General features: G+C 42.2%; 5 protein-coding genes and 2 long non-coding RNA genes across 10 annotated transcripts; 2 read left to right on the top strand and 5 right to left on the bottom strand.

Annotated features, from left to right (window-relative positions):
- The first annotated feature begins 159 nt into the window (after nt 1-159).
- Nucleotides 160-1554, top strand: LOC116923230. Its single transcript, XR_004394448.2, has 3 exons — nt 160-748; nt 829-908; nt 1016-1554. It is a non-coding gene; the product is annotated as an uncharacterized LOC116923230 (long non-coding RNA).
- LOC116923228 (toll-like receptor 6) lies at nt 866-4489 on the bottom strand. The gene is made up of 6 exons (XM_032929703.2): nt 4294-4489; nt 3262-4219; nt 3070-3200; nt 1433-2324; nt 1252-1368; nt 866-1175 (listed from the first exon to the last, which is right to left on the bottom strand). The coding sequence occupies exons 1-6, from the start codon at nt 4318-4320 to the stop codon at nt 1036-1038; spliced, it is 2265 nt and encodes a 754-aa protein (XP_032785594.2). The 5' UTR covers nt 4321-4489; the 3' UTR covers nt 866-1035.
- Nucleotides 4490-4638: 149 nt separating this feature from the next.
- LOC116923226 (protein slit) lies at nt 4639-6695 on the bottom strand. Its single transcript, XM_032929701.2, has 5 exons — nt 6265-6695; nt 5373-6201; nt 5189-5311; nt 4891-5123; nt 4639-4809 (listed from the first exon to the last, which is right to left on the bottom strand). The coding sequence occupies exons 1-5, from the start codon at nt 6295-6297 to the stop codon at nt 4729-4731; spliced, it is 1299 nt and encodes a 432-aa protein (XP_032785592.2). The 5' UTR covers nt 6298-6695; the 3' UTR covers nt 4639-4728.
- A 1911-nt stretch (nt 6696-8606) lies between these two features.
- LOC116923218 (hyphal wall protein 1) lies at nt 8607-10343 on the bottom strand. The gene is made up of 3 exons (XM_032929689.2): nt 10015-10343; nt 9778-9915; nt 8607-9687 (listed from the first exon to the last, which is right to left on the bottom strand). Exons 2-3 carry the CDS (start codon nt 9787-9789, stop codon nt 8848-8850), a joined length of 852 nt encoding a protein of 283 aa, XP_032785580.2. The 5' UTR covers nt 9790-9915; nt 10015-10343; the 3' UTR covers nt 8607-8847.
- Nucleotides 10344-11323: 980 nt separating this feature from the next.
- On the bottom strand, nt 11324-13661 carry LOC116923217 (hyphal wall protein 1). Of its 2 annotated transcripts, none has more exons than XM_045174201.1 (6): nt 13521-13661; nt 13317-13430; nt 12716-13246; nt 12493-12640; nt 12237-12408; nt 11324-12206 (listed from the first exon to the last, which is right to left on the bottom strand). In XM_045174201.1, exons 4-6 carry the CDS (start codon nt 12634-12636, stop codon nt 11614-11616), a joined length of 909 nt encoding a protein of 302 aa, XP_045030136.1. In that variant the 5' UTR covers nt 12637-12640; nt 12716-13246; nt 13317-13430; nt 13521-13661; the 3' UTR covers nt 11324-11613. The 2 variants fall into 2 exon arrangements, with proteins under 2 accessions (XP_045030136.1, XP_045030135.1); XM_045174200.1 differs by having other exon boundaries at nt 11324-12408; nt 12716-12807; nt 12903-13246.
- Nucleotides 13662-13782: 121 nt separating this feature from the next.
- On the bottom strand, nt 13783-15955 carry LOC116923216. 3 transcript variants are annotated; one of them, XR_004394443.2, is made up of 5 exons: nt 15444-15955; nt 14448-15366; nt 14237-14365; nt 13950-14148; nt 13783-13891 (listed from the first exon to the last, which is right to left on the bottom strand). XR_004394443.2 is itself a non-coding variant. In XM_032929685.2 (4 exons), the coding sequence occupies exons 1-4, from the start codon at nt 15543-15545 to the stop codon at nt 14110-14112; spliced, it is 1206 nt and encodes a 401-aa protein (XP_032785576.2). In that variant the 5' UTR covers nt 15546-15955; the 3' UTR covers nt 13783-14109. The 3 variants fall into 3 exon arrangements, 2 of the variants coding, with proteins under 2 accessions (XP_032785576.2, XP_032785575.2); XM_032929685.2 differs by having other exon boundaries at nt 13783-14165; XM_032929684.2 differs by having other exon boundaries at nt 13783-14148.
- A 193-nt stretch (nt 15956-16148) lies between these two features.
- On the top strand, nt 16149-17524 carry LOC123472538. The gene is made up of 2 exons (XR_006646994.1): nt 16149-17315; nt 17376-17524. It is a non-coding gene; the product is annotated as an uncharacterized LOC123472538 (long non-coding RNA).
- Nucleotides 17525-17621: the final 97 nt, after the last annotated feature.

Raw genomic sequence — 17621 nt, 5'->3', positions numbered from 1 at the left:
ATTCAGCAATACACGTTGCGTCAGCACAACTATTACGAATCATGTCGATGCCACCGAACCGTTCGTAATGTGCCACGTGTCTGTGCAAGTCAACGTTGAACAAAGAACTCTACTGATGGGGAATTTTCTATTTCGGTTTTCCTACTCTGAAAAACCTTGAACTTTTGTAAGGAAGGAGACGATTGGTTCTAAGAGATTCGCGTTTTCTTACCCATCCCTAGCACCTTGGACACACGTGGAGGGGAATAAAAGTAATGGCGACTTTTGCTTCTCATAATTTCACAATTCTTATGAGAAAACGGAAGCTAGGATCAATGTGAAACAGACATTAAACATTTAGTACTTTTGCTTCATGACTTGCTACATAATTTTCGCTTGTTTTGTGGCCGAATTGGATGCGAGTCAAAACGACTTGGTCTGAAAGCGACATTTTATCTTTAGCTCTGGAGTCCCGCAGTAGAATGTGAACTCTACGTATGATAAATGTGGATTAGTTTGTCCATGAAAATAAAAAATGGGCAGTGAACTGGGCAGTGAACGGGGCATCGCCCTGGTTTAGAAAAACTAGAACAAATCGGATTCAGATTAGTCTGCGACAGACCCGCTGCATGAAACAAAACACGATTGGATACGAGTTACGTACCTCTAGGGGTGTAGCATCTTATCAATCCACCTTTGCCTACCGTCCACTCTTTACATTGATCCAAAGTTCAGCATTGGCGCCGACGCCATATAACCAGACTCAGAGGTAGGTGTTTTTCTTTTTGTTCGTTTGCTAATCAACTAAAAATAAGACTCTATCATTGCTGTTATTATTTTCACATCAAGCTGACATCACACTAAGATTGCCTGTAACTAAACCCTGTACTAAAGAGAGGAATATATTTCTGTCCATCAGCGAAAGTCAGGTACATCAAGTTTTCAATCAAGATCGCTGGTGAAATCAGACACGTCAAATTAACCAAAGAGTTTACATTAGTCTTTTTCTTTTTTCTATCTTTCAATGCAAAAACAGCAGTTTACACGAGCTCACAACTAGAGGCATTCGCTGAAACCGTTGGGATTGAGTTGCTCGAATCGTGTGGAATTCGAACACGTAGCCCCGTGGACGACGGACAGCAAATTGCGGTTGTCACGAATCAACCAAGCCAAAGTGCAATCGCATTCAAAAGGATCTATACCGAAAATTATTTGAAACTATTTCAATAACGACACACAGAAAAAAACAAGTTTAAAAGATAATATACGTACTTGAATCGATTGAAAGACTGCCATTCAGCGTTATCATGCCTTCGAGCATGGGCTGAAAGACGAGCGATTCAAATTGCGTCAGATTGTTTCTCGTCAGATCAGCCAGGACAACATTTGCTAAAAGAAGATAATTCAAGTTTAAACAAGTCAATCACATAATCAGTATGGCGTTTTTGGGCACCTTTCAAGGCTCCAGGCTCGATCGTACTTAGAGAAACATTAGTCAATGCCAATCTTTGTATCCTGGGCGATGGCAATGCAAGTGAAGATGATGAAATAAATGGCAATCGATTTCCAGATAAACTCAAATCGTTTAATTGGCTGAATAAAACCACTTCGTCCGGAATTCGCGTTAAATTGTTGTAAGCTAATGAAAGCACCACGACTGTGTCGATCGAAGTAGACGAGTTAATGGACGCTAAAATGTTGGTGGCTGATTGGTCGTCTAGCTGATTGTCCGTCATGTAGACTTGCTGCAATTTGGGAAGAGACTGCGCTGGGAACTCGATCGAATCTAATCCCGTGCATTGATTAATGCTCAACGTGACCATGTTAGGTAACGCGGGTAGGTTCTGAAACGCTTGAATGTTTGTCGACCCGTACAAATACAAATTCATCAACTTGTTGAATCCAGTCAAGAAGTTGAAATCCGTTTGTTGACTTAGATCACATCCGAGTATGTAAAAATATTCGATGAGATCTTCAGCAGATGTTAGGGCGTACGTGTCGATGTTGAGTCGATACAAATCTCCACTGACAACGGACGGGCAGTAGAGGTCGATCGCTCTGGCCCGTTTTCCATTCAATAAATCGGCCGGAATGTTCACTCCGCGCGTTGATAGGTCGGGCAAGGGCCTCAGTTGAAGCCAGAAAATGTCCGAGTCTGTTGTTCGATTGAATACGGACACGATGGCTTCAATGCTGACCAATTCACAGACAACGTACAGACCAAAGGTGGGGTAGTCACCGCAATAACACGGGGAATAATCCTCGGGACACGGTAAAACAGCTTTGTCGATTGCTGGACGCATCAGACTCAAGTCGACTCCCGCGTTCGTCAAAGTAAAATTGATCTAGTGAAATAAAGTTAATTTAAGAACAAAAAACTGATTGATAGATAATGCAAAATATCTATACCAGGACGACTATAGAGCTGAGAATAACTTGGACCTTCATGGCGAGTGACTTGTACTCGGTTGCATTTGATATTGCATCTAAACAAGTTTCGACGAGGGTTCGGCCTTATACGCAGTGGCAGTCGCCACGGATCTAGAATCATCAAACATGTCACTTGAAGTAATATCTCTGCTGTTTGACTTTTATCTCTGACGTGCACGAGGAAGAGATGGACGTGCATAAAACAAACAATAAACTTGGAGAAAAAGGAAAAGAAGGAATTGTGAGTTTAGTTCAAATGGTCTACAGCTGTATTTGTTCTCGAAACTTTTGAACATTGTCATATACAGGTCTTACGGCAATAGTATATCCACCCAAGGTAAAATTCGGAGGTGGTGGACTTCACGAACTTAACGGTGGGTGTGTTTCTGAGGATGTTTGAAACGAGACTTGGCTAAATCCTACGCCTTTTCGTTGCACGAGGCAAATTCTGCGGACGTCAGTTTCTCGAATGAAACACGGTTTGAGGCGCATTTCGCTCCCTTGACATGTCTGAGCAAGTGACGGTTATCCACTATCAGCCAGGCCAAGTGACAATCACAATCAAATGGATCTGTCGGTAGGTGTATAAGAGCAGGGCTTTAAGAATAGAATTCTTTACTAAATCAAACTTCTTTTAGAAGAATTCTTACTTTGATAGACGTGAATAGTTCCTCGATTACGCCCCTGAGATGCCATTTTCTGCAAAAGGTCTTGGAAAACAGAGGCTTCGAATAGCGTTAAAGTATTGTTATTGAGGTTAAGCAACTGGAGATGAAGACGTTCGCCATCAACTACTCAACAAAAAATGTCATCATCTTTAATCAAATGCATCATATGTGTTAAATAACAAACCTTTGAGTGCGTTTGGTTTGAGCGTCTGCAAGCCACAAGAGGAAAGACTAAGCGATTTAAGTTGCGTTCCATTTAGTTGAGAAAGTGAAAAGTTCTCGCTGTTTAGCTTATTATTGTCTAATTTTAGGATGGTAAGCTTAGGAAATTTATCGATTTTCGGTAATTGTGTTAAATTGTTATCCTTTAGCGACAACGACTGCAAAATTTCGCTTGTTTGGGTAACTAACCGACTCAAGTAAATTTCGGCATCCATATTTTCAATTTGATTGCCATTCATAGAAATATTTTGAAGACGTAATGGATAGCCCATTAATTGTTCTGTTAATTTATGAAGTGTGGCAGTAGAATTTTTCAGGTTATCGACTACAAAGTCGGTTATGTATGGAATTTTTTCTCTCATTAAATAGATAGGCATTACGAATCCAGAAGAATCGGTTAAGCTTAACGTTTTCAAGCTAATCAGTCGAGGAAATCTGAGAGCCTGATTCCAATCGGTAAACAAAATTGATCTAGAAAAGGTTAAGGTTCTCAAAAAGTGAAATTCAAAGAGGAAAGCTGAATAATCTAGTCGAGACAAATCACAATTATCTAAATGCAAATGTTCGAGAAAGAATCTTGACGAATGAAATGCGTCCCTCCCAATTTGCAACAACGTTTTGTTCGATTCACAAGTTAGATAAAGGTTCCGAACGATATTCGAGTGGAATAGATTTCTCGGGATTGGTTCATTTCCCTCTGATTTGCGGACTTTTACGTAGACAGAGTGGATATCAACTTGCGGAGTACGTTCGAACACTGCCTTAACAATGACATTGCTTTTGACTTCATTGCAACGTATAACAAGCTGACCACGGCTTTTGGATTCTTTGCTTAACTCGCACGAGCAAGGCCAATAATAAGGTGAACAAACAGCGGCGCTGCATACAATATTCGCCGTGATGGCAACGACTGCCAACACCTTCATAATAAGTCACAAGAATATATACTAAATTACAGTGTGCTAGTTCAATTACAATAAACAAATGGTTTTACCAATAGCCAAGTAGCTGTGGGATTCATTGTAGCTGAATAAACAGTTCAATGCGCATCTACAATCGAAAATTCTAACTCAAACCACCTCACAATACAAATGTAAACTAAAAATGCTTTCTCACTAATTATATACTCGAGCATCTGCGGTGCAATATCGTTATGATAAGCGATGCAATTGGGAAAAATTTAGCTGATTATTAAATCACAAAGATAACAAACTGAGCAATCGTACCGTGCAGCTGTGCTGTTCTTTATGCTTACGATTCAGAAGTTTTGGTTTCATAAGATTTCGTAAGAAAACGGAAATCGATAAATATGCAAGGTGCTCTTCTTCTAAAAAACATACCTGATTGACACGAATTTTTATTACACATTCCAGACCAACGTTTTACATTCCCCGATACAAGAAGGTCGCAATTTGATAAGCGTCAGTTATCAAAAGTTACATGTCGGCACGTTGTAAGGCCAATCACACAATTGGTACGCGGGATTAAAGACGAGACCACCCGGACACTCCTGCAGAAAAACATGATCATGTATAACGTATTTTATGATGACAATTAGATGTAAAAAAAAACTTAGGACCAATTCACTTACGACAAGGACAGCGTCTTGGCTGCTGCAGGTGTAATAGGACGTGCATGATAACGGATTGGGGAAATTGCCGTCAATGTTTTCGGGGCAGGTAAACGCTGGGCAATCCCTTAAAGCATCCGCATTCAGGTCGGTAAGCAATGTAGAATTGGAGCATTGCCCACCGTCGACGAATGGCAATAGGTTTTGTTTGTAATAAATCAACCAAGCCAGGTGACAGTCACACTCAATAGGATCTGTATAGTTCCAGCGTGTTTCTTAACATTTTTTGCTAAAAACGTATTTGTGACAAAAGACTTACTTTGGAAAAGGGATACACTTCCGTAGCCAGCTTGCACCATTCCCTCCAACATCACTTGAAAGACGTAAGATTCAAAGTGAGTCAAACTGTTCTGGTGGAGGTAAACCAAGCCAAACCTGTGCGCTATTGCAAATAACAGAAATGTTTTAAAAGGAAATGAAATTTCAAATCGCCATCATCCCACCTCCAAAAGCGCTGGGTTCTATGTATTGGATGTTGTTGTTTCCTAAATGAAGATAGCTGACCTCACCGTAAAAAGCCAAAGAACGTGTACTAATCAAGTCAATCTTATTGTTTTCCATCATTAATTGGCTTATTTTACTGAAGGATGATATCATTGCTGGGATTTTTGTTAATCGATTGTTGTACAATCTCAGCTCTTCTAGAGATTGGAGCGAAGACAGCGCCAAGGCATTCAAAATCTTCGACACAGCAAGATCGTTCAGGTCGTTGTCGTACAAGTAGAGAATGCGGAGTCCGGGCAAAGCCACAGCTTCGCTGTCCAGCAACGTCTCAAACCCACGAGAATTGACGATAGAAATGTAATACAAGCTGGACTGAGATGGGATACCCAAAAAACTGGTGAAATTTCTTGAATTGTAGATGTTGAGGCTAGTCATGTCTCCGAAGCCGGACAAGAACGTGAAATTGCGTTGCTGGATGAAATAGCAACCGTTGATAGAAACAGTTTTTGTGAAATTCGCCGACGAGATGAAAGCATCGGTGTCGATTTGCAACTCGTAGGAAGCCTCCAGGCAGTTAATTGTGATTGCACTTGTACGTGAATTACCGAGCAAATTTTCTGGGATACCATTCGTCTCGCCGATGGCCGTCGTCAGTTTGAATGAAGCGAGATCTTGGGGTGGGGTGCGATCGAACAACACCTTGACCTGCTCAATAGGTACCTGATCGCAAATAACAACCCACCTTCCCGTCGACGAATCGCATGTACAGGGCGTGTAGTCCTCGGTGCAAACTGCACGTTCCCCGTTAACCGACGTCAGCATCACTAACTAAACAATCGATAGGGGAAAAGCTATTGAAATTGCGTTAACTTCAAATATTGTGAAACTTACCAGTAGGCTGAACGCCAGACATTTCACCTGCATCTTCGTAATGTCCTTTGAATTAAGAGCACTTTGTCCGTAATTTTGTAGACGTCCAAATGTTTCCAGTTTCCACTGGTCATTGCCTTTTAACGGATAAGCACTGTCCGGGTCCGTTGCACCAGTTGTATCTTTAACAATCGACTGACGGCAATCGAGTTAAGCTGATTACACGACGACTAACTGTGTGGATGCGATAGATGAAAATGCCAACGATAAACAATTAAAATCTTGGCTTTTCGAGTCACGTGAGTAGCTTATGCAAGTCAATCGTCAAACAAAATGTCAGGAGAAACCCCAGCTTTTAAAATGAAATTGACACACGAATTAGCTGTTGTGGTTCAACAAAATTGCGATAGACTATTTGTCGATTGTAGACCTTGATCTGTGGACTGCTGACTTGGCACTGAACCGGGAAAAGGGGACTTTTTTTTTTTCTAGCTCAGTGCTCAATTCGTTCGAAAGGTTATCCCTTACCTCACATCATTTTCTCGCCCCCCCCCTTACACTCCCGCTTTTACGTAACTTTTCGACCTTTATGTTTCCAGCATTCTTTTGTTCTTCGTTATTTTTCACCCTTTCCCCAGCTTTATGCAAATTAAGAGATAAAATCAGAGAAATTTACGTATAAATTTGTATTACATAATGTTTCACATCAATTAAAATCACGAACAAAAAGACAAAGAAGGCGATCACCAGACTTCATTTTTTCGCATACTTTGGAACTTGAGAAGGGTGTTGAAAAGGGCAGTTCCAGCCGAACGCCAATCAATGGAGGTGGTAGCAGCCACTGGTGGATGGCCGGAAGGTTGTTGATCGCTGATCGTCGAAAAGAGAGGGGCCAAAAAATGCATCAAACGTTGTTGCAATTTTTGTAAATTGTTGGAAACAAATTCAATCAATTTGAGAGCTATTTCCGTTAAATAAGCCACTAATAATTTCCAATCGATTGTCGAGGGCTTTTCAACCGGAGTTTCAGTTGACCGTTTCACCATTCGACGGGCAGTTTCTCCGATGATGTCGATTGATTTGCCCGTCTTTTCTTGCACGACCGCTAGCTCTTGAGTAGGATCGTCAACAGAGTCGTGTTCGTCATTGCTTGTTTGATGATGATGCCGATGGATTCTGGAAACTTTAGAAATGCTTTTGGAAGTAGATAGTTGCTGAGTAGTGGCCCGGCTCTCAATTTGGGCCGTCAATAAAATTAAGAGAGAGACGCAAGCAGCCACAGATTTCATGGCAAAGGTATCTACGGGTCAAGTTTTTACATTCATTTATTATTTAGGAATCGGATATTTTAGCAATTGTTGGAACTTACGGTGTAGGACTGAAGTGGAGACGCCAATGTCAAGTTGAAGACTGTGATGAAACCAGCTCTGTTTTACCTTGTTTTATACCTGAAATGTGCTGGGCCTGATGACCTTCTTCTAGAGAACATGTTTCTGCATAGCAGCAAGGTCATTATTGGAGATCCTCTTATGTTCATGACCTTTAGTGGAGTTTTAAAGCTTCTCGGATGTGATCGCTTCCATAATAACCTCGGTGGAGGTCATCGAATAACCGTGCTTAGTGTTGATCCTAGAGTGTTATTTGTTTTTTTTTAATCCTGCTATTTTAATCGGCCAAGTGTTTTGTTTTTGTCGATGAAAAATACAATTAGAGGTTACAGTTTGTTTTTAGGTCGTTGAGATGTATCATGAGGAGCTGTTCGTATCCAGCGATTTGTAAGAAAAAAGCTTAAATTATTGTTGACCGTTTGATTTCATTTTCGTTCAGGTTGAGCTGTTGAACGTGGCCGATGATTTAGCACCTCACGTGCCTTTGGACGTTATCGGATTAAAGTTTGTTTACCATTTTTCGTAAGTGTTATCGGTTTGACGCACACAGTTTTCTTGTGGAGGCAGTTAAGGTAAGTGTGTGACGCAGGTGTAGGATTAGAGTGGATTAAAGTTGGCTTTAGGTGTTTTGGAATGTCGATTTCAGTGAGGTGCTACGATGACGTTGTTTATACGATTCATCTTAAGTCTTCTTTGCGAAGCTTTCTGTTGTACACTTGAAAACTAGTGCACACGAAATATTTCTACACGATTGTGGTTTTGGGAATGACGCACTCGATGCCAAAGGAATATTTCGCCATTAGTGAAACAGAATTAGGTGTTTGGTCAAACATCGTTTCAACTAAAATGGAACTAGAAATTGATTTTTTTTCTTTTACATTTGCGTTGATCTGCAATCTTATTCGTGGCGCGTTGCTGTTTTCCATCTACTTGCTGATTAGTGAAATTTAAAAAGACGAAAGGAAAAGGATTGTGCATTTTTGTAATTTGAATATATTTTCTGTTGATTTAGCAAATTTCAGATTGGTATTAGATATTGGTTGCTCCTTAAACGGAAATCTTTTAAGAGAATCCAAACTTCAAAAATGTCATTTTTCGAAAAACATGAAAAAAATGGTTTACTTAAAGTACTCAGTTTATCAGGGTTGCCTTTATCCGTGTTGTGTCGCTGTTGCTAGTCGGTGGGGGAGATTTGGAATTTCAAAATTTATGGAGCCTAGGCCATAGTCATATCATCCTCTTCTGCTTCCGGTTCTTGACGCGATTCCACGACCACGGCATCTTCTTCTTGGGGTGATTCCACAACAACAGCATCTTCTTCAGCCTGGTCCAAGCTAGCCTCGGAGTCGTCGGTTGTAGCCTCCTCGGCGTCACTAATGGTAGCATCTTCGGTGTCATTGGTGGTAGCATCCGCAGCGTCGCTGGTGGTGGCAGCCTCTTCTTCTTGGGTACTGTTGGCCTTTGCTTCAACAACGATATCTTTAGTTTTCAGTTTTTTTTCGAAACATCCCAAGCCGAATAGACATGGATCCTCTTCGTTGGCGATTAGCTGAGAGAAAAGCTCGGCTAAAATGATGCCCTCATTGCTGTTCTTGTTGCGGTTAATGTTGATGTTGGTGTTGTCTGATTGGGGCTTCATCACCCAGGGACGATTGGGGCGCTGAGGCTTTGGTCGATGAACCGAGGGGCGGTGGGGTTTGGGATGTTGAGGCTTGGGCTTGTAATGCGTTGGGCGTTGGGGCTTGGGGTGGTAAGGCAAAGGATGTTGGGGCTTGGGGTGGTAAGGCAAAGGATGTTGGGGCTTGGGGTGGTAAGGCAAAGGGTGTTGGGGCTTCGGGTGGTAAGGCAAAGGGTGTTGGGGCTTGGGGTGGTAAGGCAAAGGGTGTTGGGGCTTGGAGTGGTAAGGCAAAGGACGAAGGGGCTTGGGAGGATGGGGCTTTAGGTGGTGAGAAGGCGGCCGGTATGAAGATGGTCGATTTCCTCCATAGGACGGAATGCGGCGTTCATCCGCATGAACGTAGACCAAACAAACGGCCAGGAAAATAGCTACTGAAGCCTGTGAAGTTGGTACAAGAGTAAACGTTTTATTAGTTGATAGGATTCACAAACTGTATACATTTAAAGTAATGGTGAATTCAAATTTTACCGAGAATTTCATGTTTTTTCGTGGAGAAGGAGCTTGGTTGCTGTAGAGGAGATGAGGAAGGCAAGTCTGCTGAATTTCCACCGATTTTTGCCTCTTTTTATACCCAAGTGACGGTGTTTAACAGTCATTCAACACGGCCTTCACGTTGGCAGTACCCAGTTTGCGAAAGAAAAAAGTACGAAAAAAATATTATTTAAAACAAGAATAAATTGAAAATGCGCTCGTTAAGCTAACTACCTGATTCGCGAAGGATTCTTCTTGTAAACACGGGACTCTTCTGCTCATTTGCAAAGCATTTGCTGCCCTTGTTTTCGTAGGAAAATCTCTTTTTCAGATAGAAGAGAATGACAATACATGGGTGAAGGCCACATCATTTTGCCTTCGTTACGTGGCCGCTGTATCGACAAGAAACCCGTGGAAGGGGGTCATTACGAAACTTGCACAAGTTGTATCACTTTTGGTTGATAACGATAAAATAAAAGAATTGAAATTAAAATGCTACCACACTTTTTGGACTTCATTAAAGACACGACTACACCCTGCCAGGGATTTGTCTAAGTAGAACCACTAAATACAGCGGGGTGGGTAAGCAAATGAAACAATTGATATCCATAATGGCTGCCCATTAGTCTCTACCTTTTCAGAATGCTAGCCTTGAAAATTCGTCCATGTGCCATAGGCCAATCATCTTTAATTTCCTACAGCCTAATCTAGCGCATTGTGTATAATTAGTGCAGTCGAGTTATGCAATTTGTTTGATTTGAACCCTTTGATTTCAATTCAGCTGATTCGTAATGATGACGTAACGACTGACAAATGGTCACACACTGCGCTGGGTTTTATGGTTACCTTTCACGTTTTGGGCTGATTCTAAAAACTGATGTAGCGTCGCTGTTCGTCGGATTGCTGGGGAAACATGACGACACATCTTGTTAACTGGAACATTTTAGAGTGGTCAGACGTCGAAACTATGCAAATACGTGAAGAATTTTTCGATTTTCTACTTTAAAGTAAACAAATCCTACACTCGTTTTCAGATGAACTGAAGACAACAGTCGAAGCTTTTTTCAAACTACCAAGACCAGTCTCTCCGGTAGGGCCATTCAAACGTCAATGGGCGTGTCTTCGGTTTACGTGTTTGCCAAACTTACGTCACATTTCATATTGATTTACCTTCATCGCCGCTATTGAGCCCAGGGATCAGCCCCGATTACCCGAGAACCAGCTTATTTCCGGAACGTACTGGCGCTAAGCTGAAAAAAAGCACATTTTAAATGTGTCGCGCCAGTACCTTCCGGTAGTAAGGTGGGTCTTAGGTAATCGGTGCCGATCCCTAATTGAGCCTATAGTTTTCGATCACACATATCGGCCAGACATCCAAGGATTCACGAAACGTGATTCTAAGAAAACCACAGTATCACTCTCTGTTCAAAGATCCTGCCTACCCCAAGACGGGCAAGTGGCTTATTCCACCAGAAAATCTTTGCGCTTCTTTACCTGTAGACCATGGTGCAACATCAAATGATTAAAGGAAAGCGATGTAGTCTTGATTTTATAATTGAAATGTATTTTCCGTCAGTGAAGCGCCTGCATTAACATCTTGTCCATAACAAGAAATTGTGGAATCGATATTAAAAATCAGTTACAAACACGAGGAAATTTTGAGAGAATGTAAACTAAAAAAGTTGCAATTCCATTAACAATATAGAAGCTATTTTTGATGGGCACTAGCCAGCAGCAACTCAGTTTAACGGGGTTCAGTATTCAGTGGTTTGGTTTTGTGTCGTCATCGTTGAACGGTGGTGTGCACGGCTTGGAACATAGAATTTGGGAAACCTAAAACATCGCCATGCCATCGTCTTCTTCGACTTGGCCTTCCTGGCGTGATTCCACAACAACAGCGGCATCCTCTTCTTCGGTCTGCTCAGTCTGATCCAGGCTAGCCTCGGAGTCGTCGGTTGTAGCTTCCTCGGCGTCACTAATGGTAGCATCTTCGGTGTCATTGGTGGTAGCATCCGCAGCGTCGCTGGTGGTAGCAGCCTCTTCTTCTTGGGTACTGTTGGCCTTTGCTTCAACAACGATATCTTTAGTTTTCAGTTTTTTTTCGAAACATCCCAAGCCGAATAGACATGGATCCTCTTCGTTGGCGATTAGCTGAGAGAAAAGCTCGGCTAAAATGATGCCCTCATTGCTGTTCTTGTTGCGGTTAATGTTGATGTTGGTGTTGTCTGATTGGGGTTTCATCACCCAGGGACGATTGGGGCGTTGAGGCTTTGGTCGATGAACCGAGGGGCGGTGGGGTTTGGGATGTTGAGGCTTGGGCTTGTAATGCGTTGGGCGTTGGGGCTTGGGGCGGTAAGGCAAAGGATGTTGGGGCTTGGGGTGGTAAGGCAAAGGATGTTGGGGCTTGGGGTGGTAAGGCAAAGGATGTTGGGGCTTGGGGTGGTAAGGCAAAGGATGTTGGGGCTTGGGGTGGTAGGGCAAAGGATGAAGGGGCTTGGGAGGATGGGGCTTTAGGTGGTGAGAAGGTGGCCTGTATGAAGGTGGTCGATTTCCTCCATAGGACGGAGTGTGGCGTTCATCCGCATGAACGTAGACCAAACAAAGGGCCAGGAAAATAGCTGCTGAAGCCTGTGAAGTTGGTACAAGAGTAAACATTTCAGCTGATCGGATTCATAAACTGCACATTTAAAGTAATAGTGAATTCAAATTTACCGAGAATTTCATGTTTTTTCGTGGAGAAGGAACTGCTTGGTTGCTGCAGTGGAGATGAGGAAGGCAAGTCTGCTGAATTTCCACCGATTTTCGCCGCTTTTTATACCTGAATGGTGACGCGTAACAGCCATTCAACACGGCCATCACACTGAAACACGTAAATCGATAACAACAAATTGGAGTAAAATAAAAACAGTAAAAGAGCACTGGTTTGCCTAATTACCCATTTTATGGGGGATTATTCTTCGGAGTAATTAAAGGCTTCCCCAGTTTAATTAGTTCAACATTGTTCCCTTGTCGAATTTTATTAGATTGCTGAAAAAACATGAAAGTATTCGGTGGAGGTCGTGTCCTTTCCCCCGTTAAATGGCTACGGTCAGAGAAAACTAAATTTTTAGAAGACAACTTACCCATCTCTCTACAGCTTCGATATTTTCTGATTAAATTAATGAATGCACCGACCAAAGTGCCAGCACCACTCCTTCTTGACCCGATACCCTTTGGCGGAATTTGGTCTATATCCAAGTAGAAAGACTAAACGCGAAGGAGTGGGTAAGCAAATGAAACAAATGACATCCATAATGGCCGGCCCTTTTCAAGTCTTGAAGACATGTAAATCCAGTGTTTCACTGACGTCCAACTTGTTTGTCACTTCAACTGCCGGTTGTTACGGGAGCTGGTACGGAATTCACTTGTCTGTTCTATTCTTCGCTTGGTCGTCATCCTTGTTCATCAGAACGACCGCAAAAACTGGCTGTAAGTATTAAAGTGATGCGTTATGGCGGAGACGAAATGCATGTACTTAAACGGAGTTTGGTGTAGACCTGACAACGTCGATAAGAATGGCCGGTCGTCTTTTGACGATCCATTGCTGCATTCTGTTAGGAAATGCTGATAATTTCACATTCAGTGTCTCTTCAATGTTGTCAAACTGCTTTCTTTTTCGAATCAATACAATGGAATAATCAAAGATTACTGTAAGTTCACATTTGTTACAACATTTCTTTGATAAAAATGAGACAACTAACTTGTAAGAAATTAAATGAAGAATATCGCCAATACAAAATTTAAAATGGAGGTTTCGTGTAGGTTATCACAACAATCACGTCATATAAAGTCGCAAACATTTCCACCGCCTTGGCTAGTTCTCGATGTCATTGACCCGTCATATTCCGAAGGCGTCTTCTGTACTAAAACTTGATAAAATTTTGTTTAAATATCTAATAAGCTTTTGAAAAAAAAGCCCTGTATCAAAAACTGGCACAGAAACAGCCGAATCCCGATAATCTCTAAAATTAAATACAAGTGTATTATAATTTAAGAGATCAACATGCCAACTGTCGGCAGCTGTATATTAAAAACGAAAGCGTTTTTTTTTTTGCAATACACTTTCAAAAGTCTAAGGAAAAGAAGAATGATGTCCATTATTCTCTACGATGAGTATTTGAATTGTGTACCGCAAGTTGGAACTCTGGCTGCTGTAGAGCTGAACGACAGTGTTCTTTTCAGATCACGGCAGGCAATGGTCATAGCCGCGAGGATTGAGATTCTCAAACTGCGTACCGTTGGAACACCTGCCGTTGTGCACGCGTTTCAAAAGGTATCGCTTGTCTCGAATCAACCACGAGAGATGGCAATCGTCACAGACGAAAGAATCTGTTCAAATGGTATATCTGTTAGTTTTGCGAAAGATGGACCGTAAGCCAATATTTCAAATGAAAAGAAATTGTCAATCCTTCTTAACTGTTGTGGACGTAAAGGCCAGCGGTGGACGTCACGTAGCTCATCTGTTGCAGCATGTCTTCGTAAACGGCCGAATCGAATCGAGTCAGCCGATTGAAGTCGAGATAAACGAGAGCTTCAGTGAAATCGCCTGAAATTTAATGAACAAGATGAACTGACAACAAGAGTGGAAACCCGTGTCTTTCAAAGAAATTCAACGTGTTTAGTTTTACCCTGGAAAGCCCCTGGCTCGATGTCCGTCAGCTCATTTTTAGACAAGATAAGGAACGTGACGCGAACGTCTTGACTAAAGGCGAGTGAACCTCTAGGAATTGTGCGGATGGCATTTCCGAAAAAATTGACGTAGCTCAACTTCTTGAAAGAACTGACGCCGTCTGGGACACGCGTCAATCGATTTTCCCATAAACTCAGTTGTTGCAGAGTTTCGTTTCCAGTTGGCGATGAAGCAATCGAATTGACTAGTTTATTCACAGAACGGTCTCCTAGCTGAGTTCCGTCCAAGAAAAGAGATTCCAACAGAGGCAGTCGATCGGCAATTTGATTCCAGTACTGAAAATCAAGGCATTCGTAAACTCTCAACGATGTGAGACGGGCGAGAAAAGCCATCGGTGGGAATCCTCGAAAATGAATGGAGCGAGTAATACTCAAACTCATTAGTCGACTACTATTGGCCAAGAAATCGAAATCCAGCCGGCTAAGGTCGCATCCGGCTACTTCAAAATGTCCGATGTGTTGGAGCGATGATCGGAAAGCGTCCGGATGGATTTCCAAGCGCAGAGGGCCAGCAATCGAGGAACAATTGATGGCGATTCGATCGACGCTTTTGCCATTCAGCAAATCGGCTGGTATGTTGATGATGTCGCTAGATTGGCTCTCTGTAGACAAGGAGACCAAATCAAGCCAATAAATATGTCTAACCTTTGTGCTATTTAAAGCTTTGCGAACGTCGAGAACCGTGACGGATAACTTTGCGTTCACAGCGTCTCCGCAATGCACAACCAATCCGTAGGGTTCGTAAATTTCACAGACACAAGGCGAGTAATCGTTACAGACGAAGGCATCGCGGAACGTGTAATGCCGCACGATTATGAGAGCGTCCATGGTCAGCACGAGAAACAGGATAAACAGCATCTGTAAAAATCCGAGCAACTGTTTCGTATGACTGGACACTAGGTTGCCACATGTCTGTTTATGCATGCAAAACCTACCACAATAAGTAGACTGGATTCAACGGGTTGTGGGTTCAGTTCCTGCGTACCTAATACTGCGCCATGGTTGATATGTGCGACTCTTGTACTGCACATTTCCATGGAACGCACAAGGGGGTCGTCTGCAGAAAAGTAGTGACCATGCACGTTTCGATGGAAACAACAGAAAATGCCGCGCTATGAGCTTATCGTCTACGTCCAATTCGAAGCTATTAAGACGGGACTAGCAGGCTCGACAGACGTTTACGTCACCGTACGTTCGGAGCGAATCCGTCACGACCTTTGAGCTTTGTTATCATTAAGTATAATTTTTCCAAGTAGTACCGCTTCACGTTGTAACACGGTTTAAAGCAAACGACTTTGTTTCGACTCAGTACGGGCAGTTGCGTGACAAGAAGGCGGTCCCAGCTGAACCCTAAGCCCGTGGAAACATGGTCTTTAGAACGCAAATAGATGCTAGCCTATTAGTATATATATCCGCAGAGTTTGTTTGCACAGCTTGTGTCTTATCTGCAAGTCAAATGGGCAGAATTTAGAAATCCAACAACACGCCTCGAATTAGCGTTATACGATCGACACAGTGATATGACAACGTTCATGCCAACTACACGGAAGGCTGAAAGTTCAATCACTTCAGTGGGATAAACGATATAATTCTATTTTGGAAATGACGCACAGACGGATCAGCTCATGCGCAGTTATAACATGTCCTTCATCTTCCTATTTAGTGCCTATTAGCCTATACACTTGTAGCATGCATAGTTTTATTACGTGATTGACATTACGCAGTGCTACGTGATAAGCATGCGTATAATTGCGTATCCATTAAGAAGAATGAATAGAGTTATCAACCAAGTTAAATCCAGAGTTCTGAATAGTACGTAAACAGAAATAGGGAAATCACCACTATGAATAAAAAAGAGGATCATTTCGAAAAAAAAATTTGTAAACGCCATTTTTATGTGCGATGAAAAACATTAAACGCTACAGTCCCATACTAGCATGCAGGTCTTCAGGCGGGTCACGAATGCCGGCTTGTTACGCTAATTTTGCTTGGCTGTATGGCAGATTCGATCAAAGTATCATGTCCTTCGATCTTCACAATGTTATAGGGTACTACTTGGTAAAGCAGTAACGATGACCTTTCAGCTGCGAAATAGCTGATTCAATCAAAGATGGGTCACCCGTATACCATCCGCATCTTTATTTGCTTTCTTCCTCTGCGCTTAGTTTTCACAAGAACTTCTTCACCTTATTTGACTTGCTTTTTAGAGCAGCAGCAGCATCGCTGTTTACGCCCAGTGGTCAGTGTGTCTTGTCGGCTAAAATAATTGAGAGAAAGCGATACGTCAACACATATTGGGTGTTATCAATTTTGTCGAGTTTTCGGTGTTTCACGTTGGCACTCCGGTTGCAGTTTGGCTGGGCGCTATTCGTCGGTGGTCGATGCGTTCATGATGAACATCCAAGGGCATTGATCCGGTGGGAGATGAATAAGGGGGCGTTATTGACGTAGTCGATGTCGGTGGGTTTCGCTGATGTGTGGGGAGGGACGCGGTGTCTGATCTGCGCCATCCCGCAAATCTAAACGATAGCCCCTGTTTGTTTTCAACAAGGAAAAGTATAACAAACATTTAAAGCATACGATCAAGTTTCTCGTTGTCTTAGGGGGATAGGGTTACACGTCGATCCCAATTTCTCAGAACTTCCTGTGTTTTTCCACGAAACGCAGTTGCTGAATGTGCTAACGAAGAGACGGGGAAAACCAACTCTGCTGAATCGCCATTCCTCTCAGCGCTTTCTATACACGGACGTACTTTCTCCATCTGCTGCAGTTTCCCTAGTGAAAAAAAAATGCATTTTGAGAAGAAGGTAAAAATATTATTGTTTGCCTTCTTTCTATTGCGTGAATAACACCTAAACTGCACGCAGGATTTCGCTCGAGCGCGTGTACAGACTATGGCATACGTTCTCACACACTTGTGTACCATCGTTTAAGGATTTCTAGGTTTTTTGTGTACCAAGTTCTCTCATTTTTTTAGAGAAAAAAAAAACAATGAATTACACGTTGTTACGTTGTTTCTTTATAGGAACATATTTCAAAACAATGTTTAACCAAGAGATGACAATGCTGGACAGCTATGACGTTATTCTGGTGTGTGTTATACGGTGGTATCT

This window comes from Daphnia magna, linkage group LG5, assembly GCF_020631705.1.
Source record: "Daphnia magna isolate NIES linkage group LG5, ASM2063170v1.1, whole genome shotgun sequence".
NCBI lineage: Eukaryota > Metazoa > Arthropoda > Branchiopoda > Diplostraca > Daphniidae > Daphnia > Daphnia magna.
This window is presented reverse-complemented; position numbering and strand designations above follow the sequence as displayed.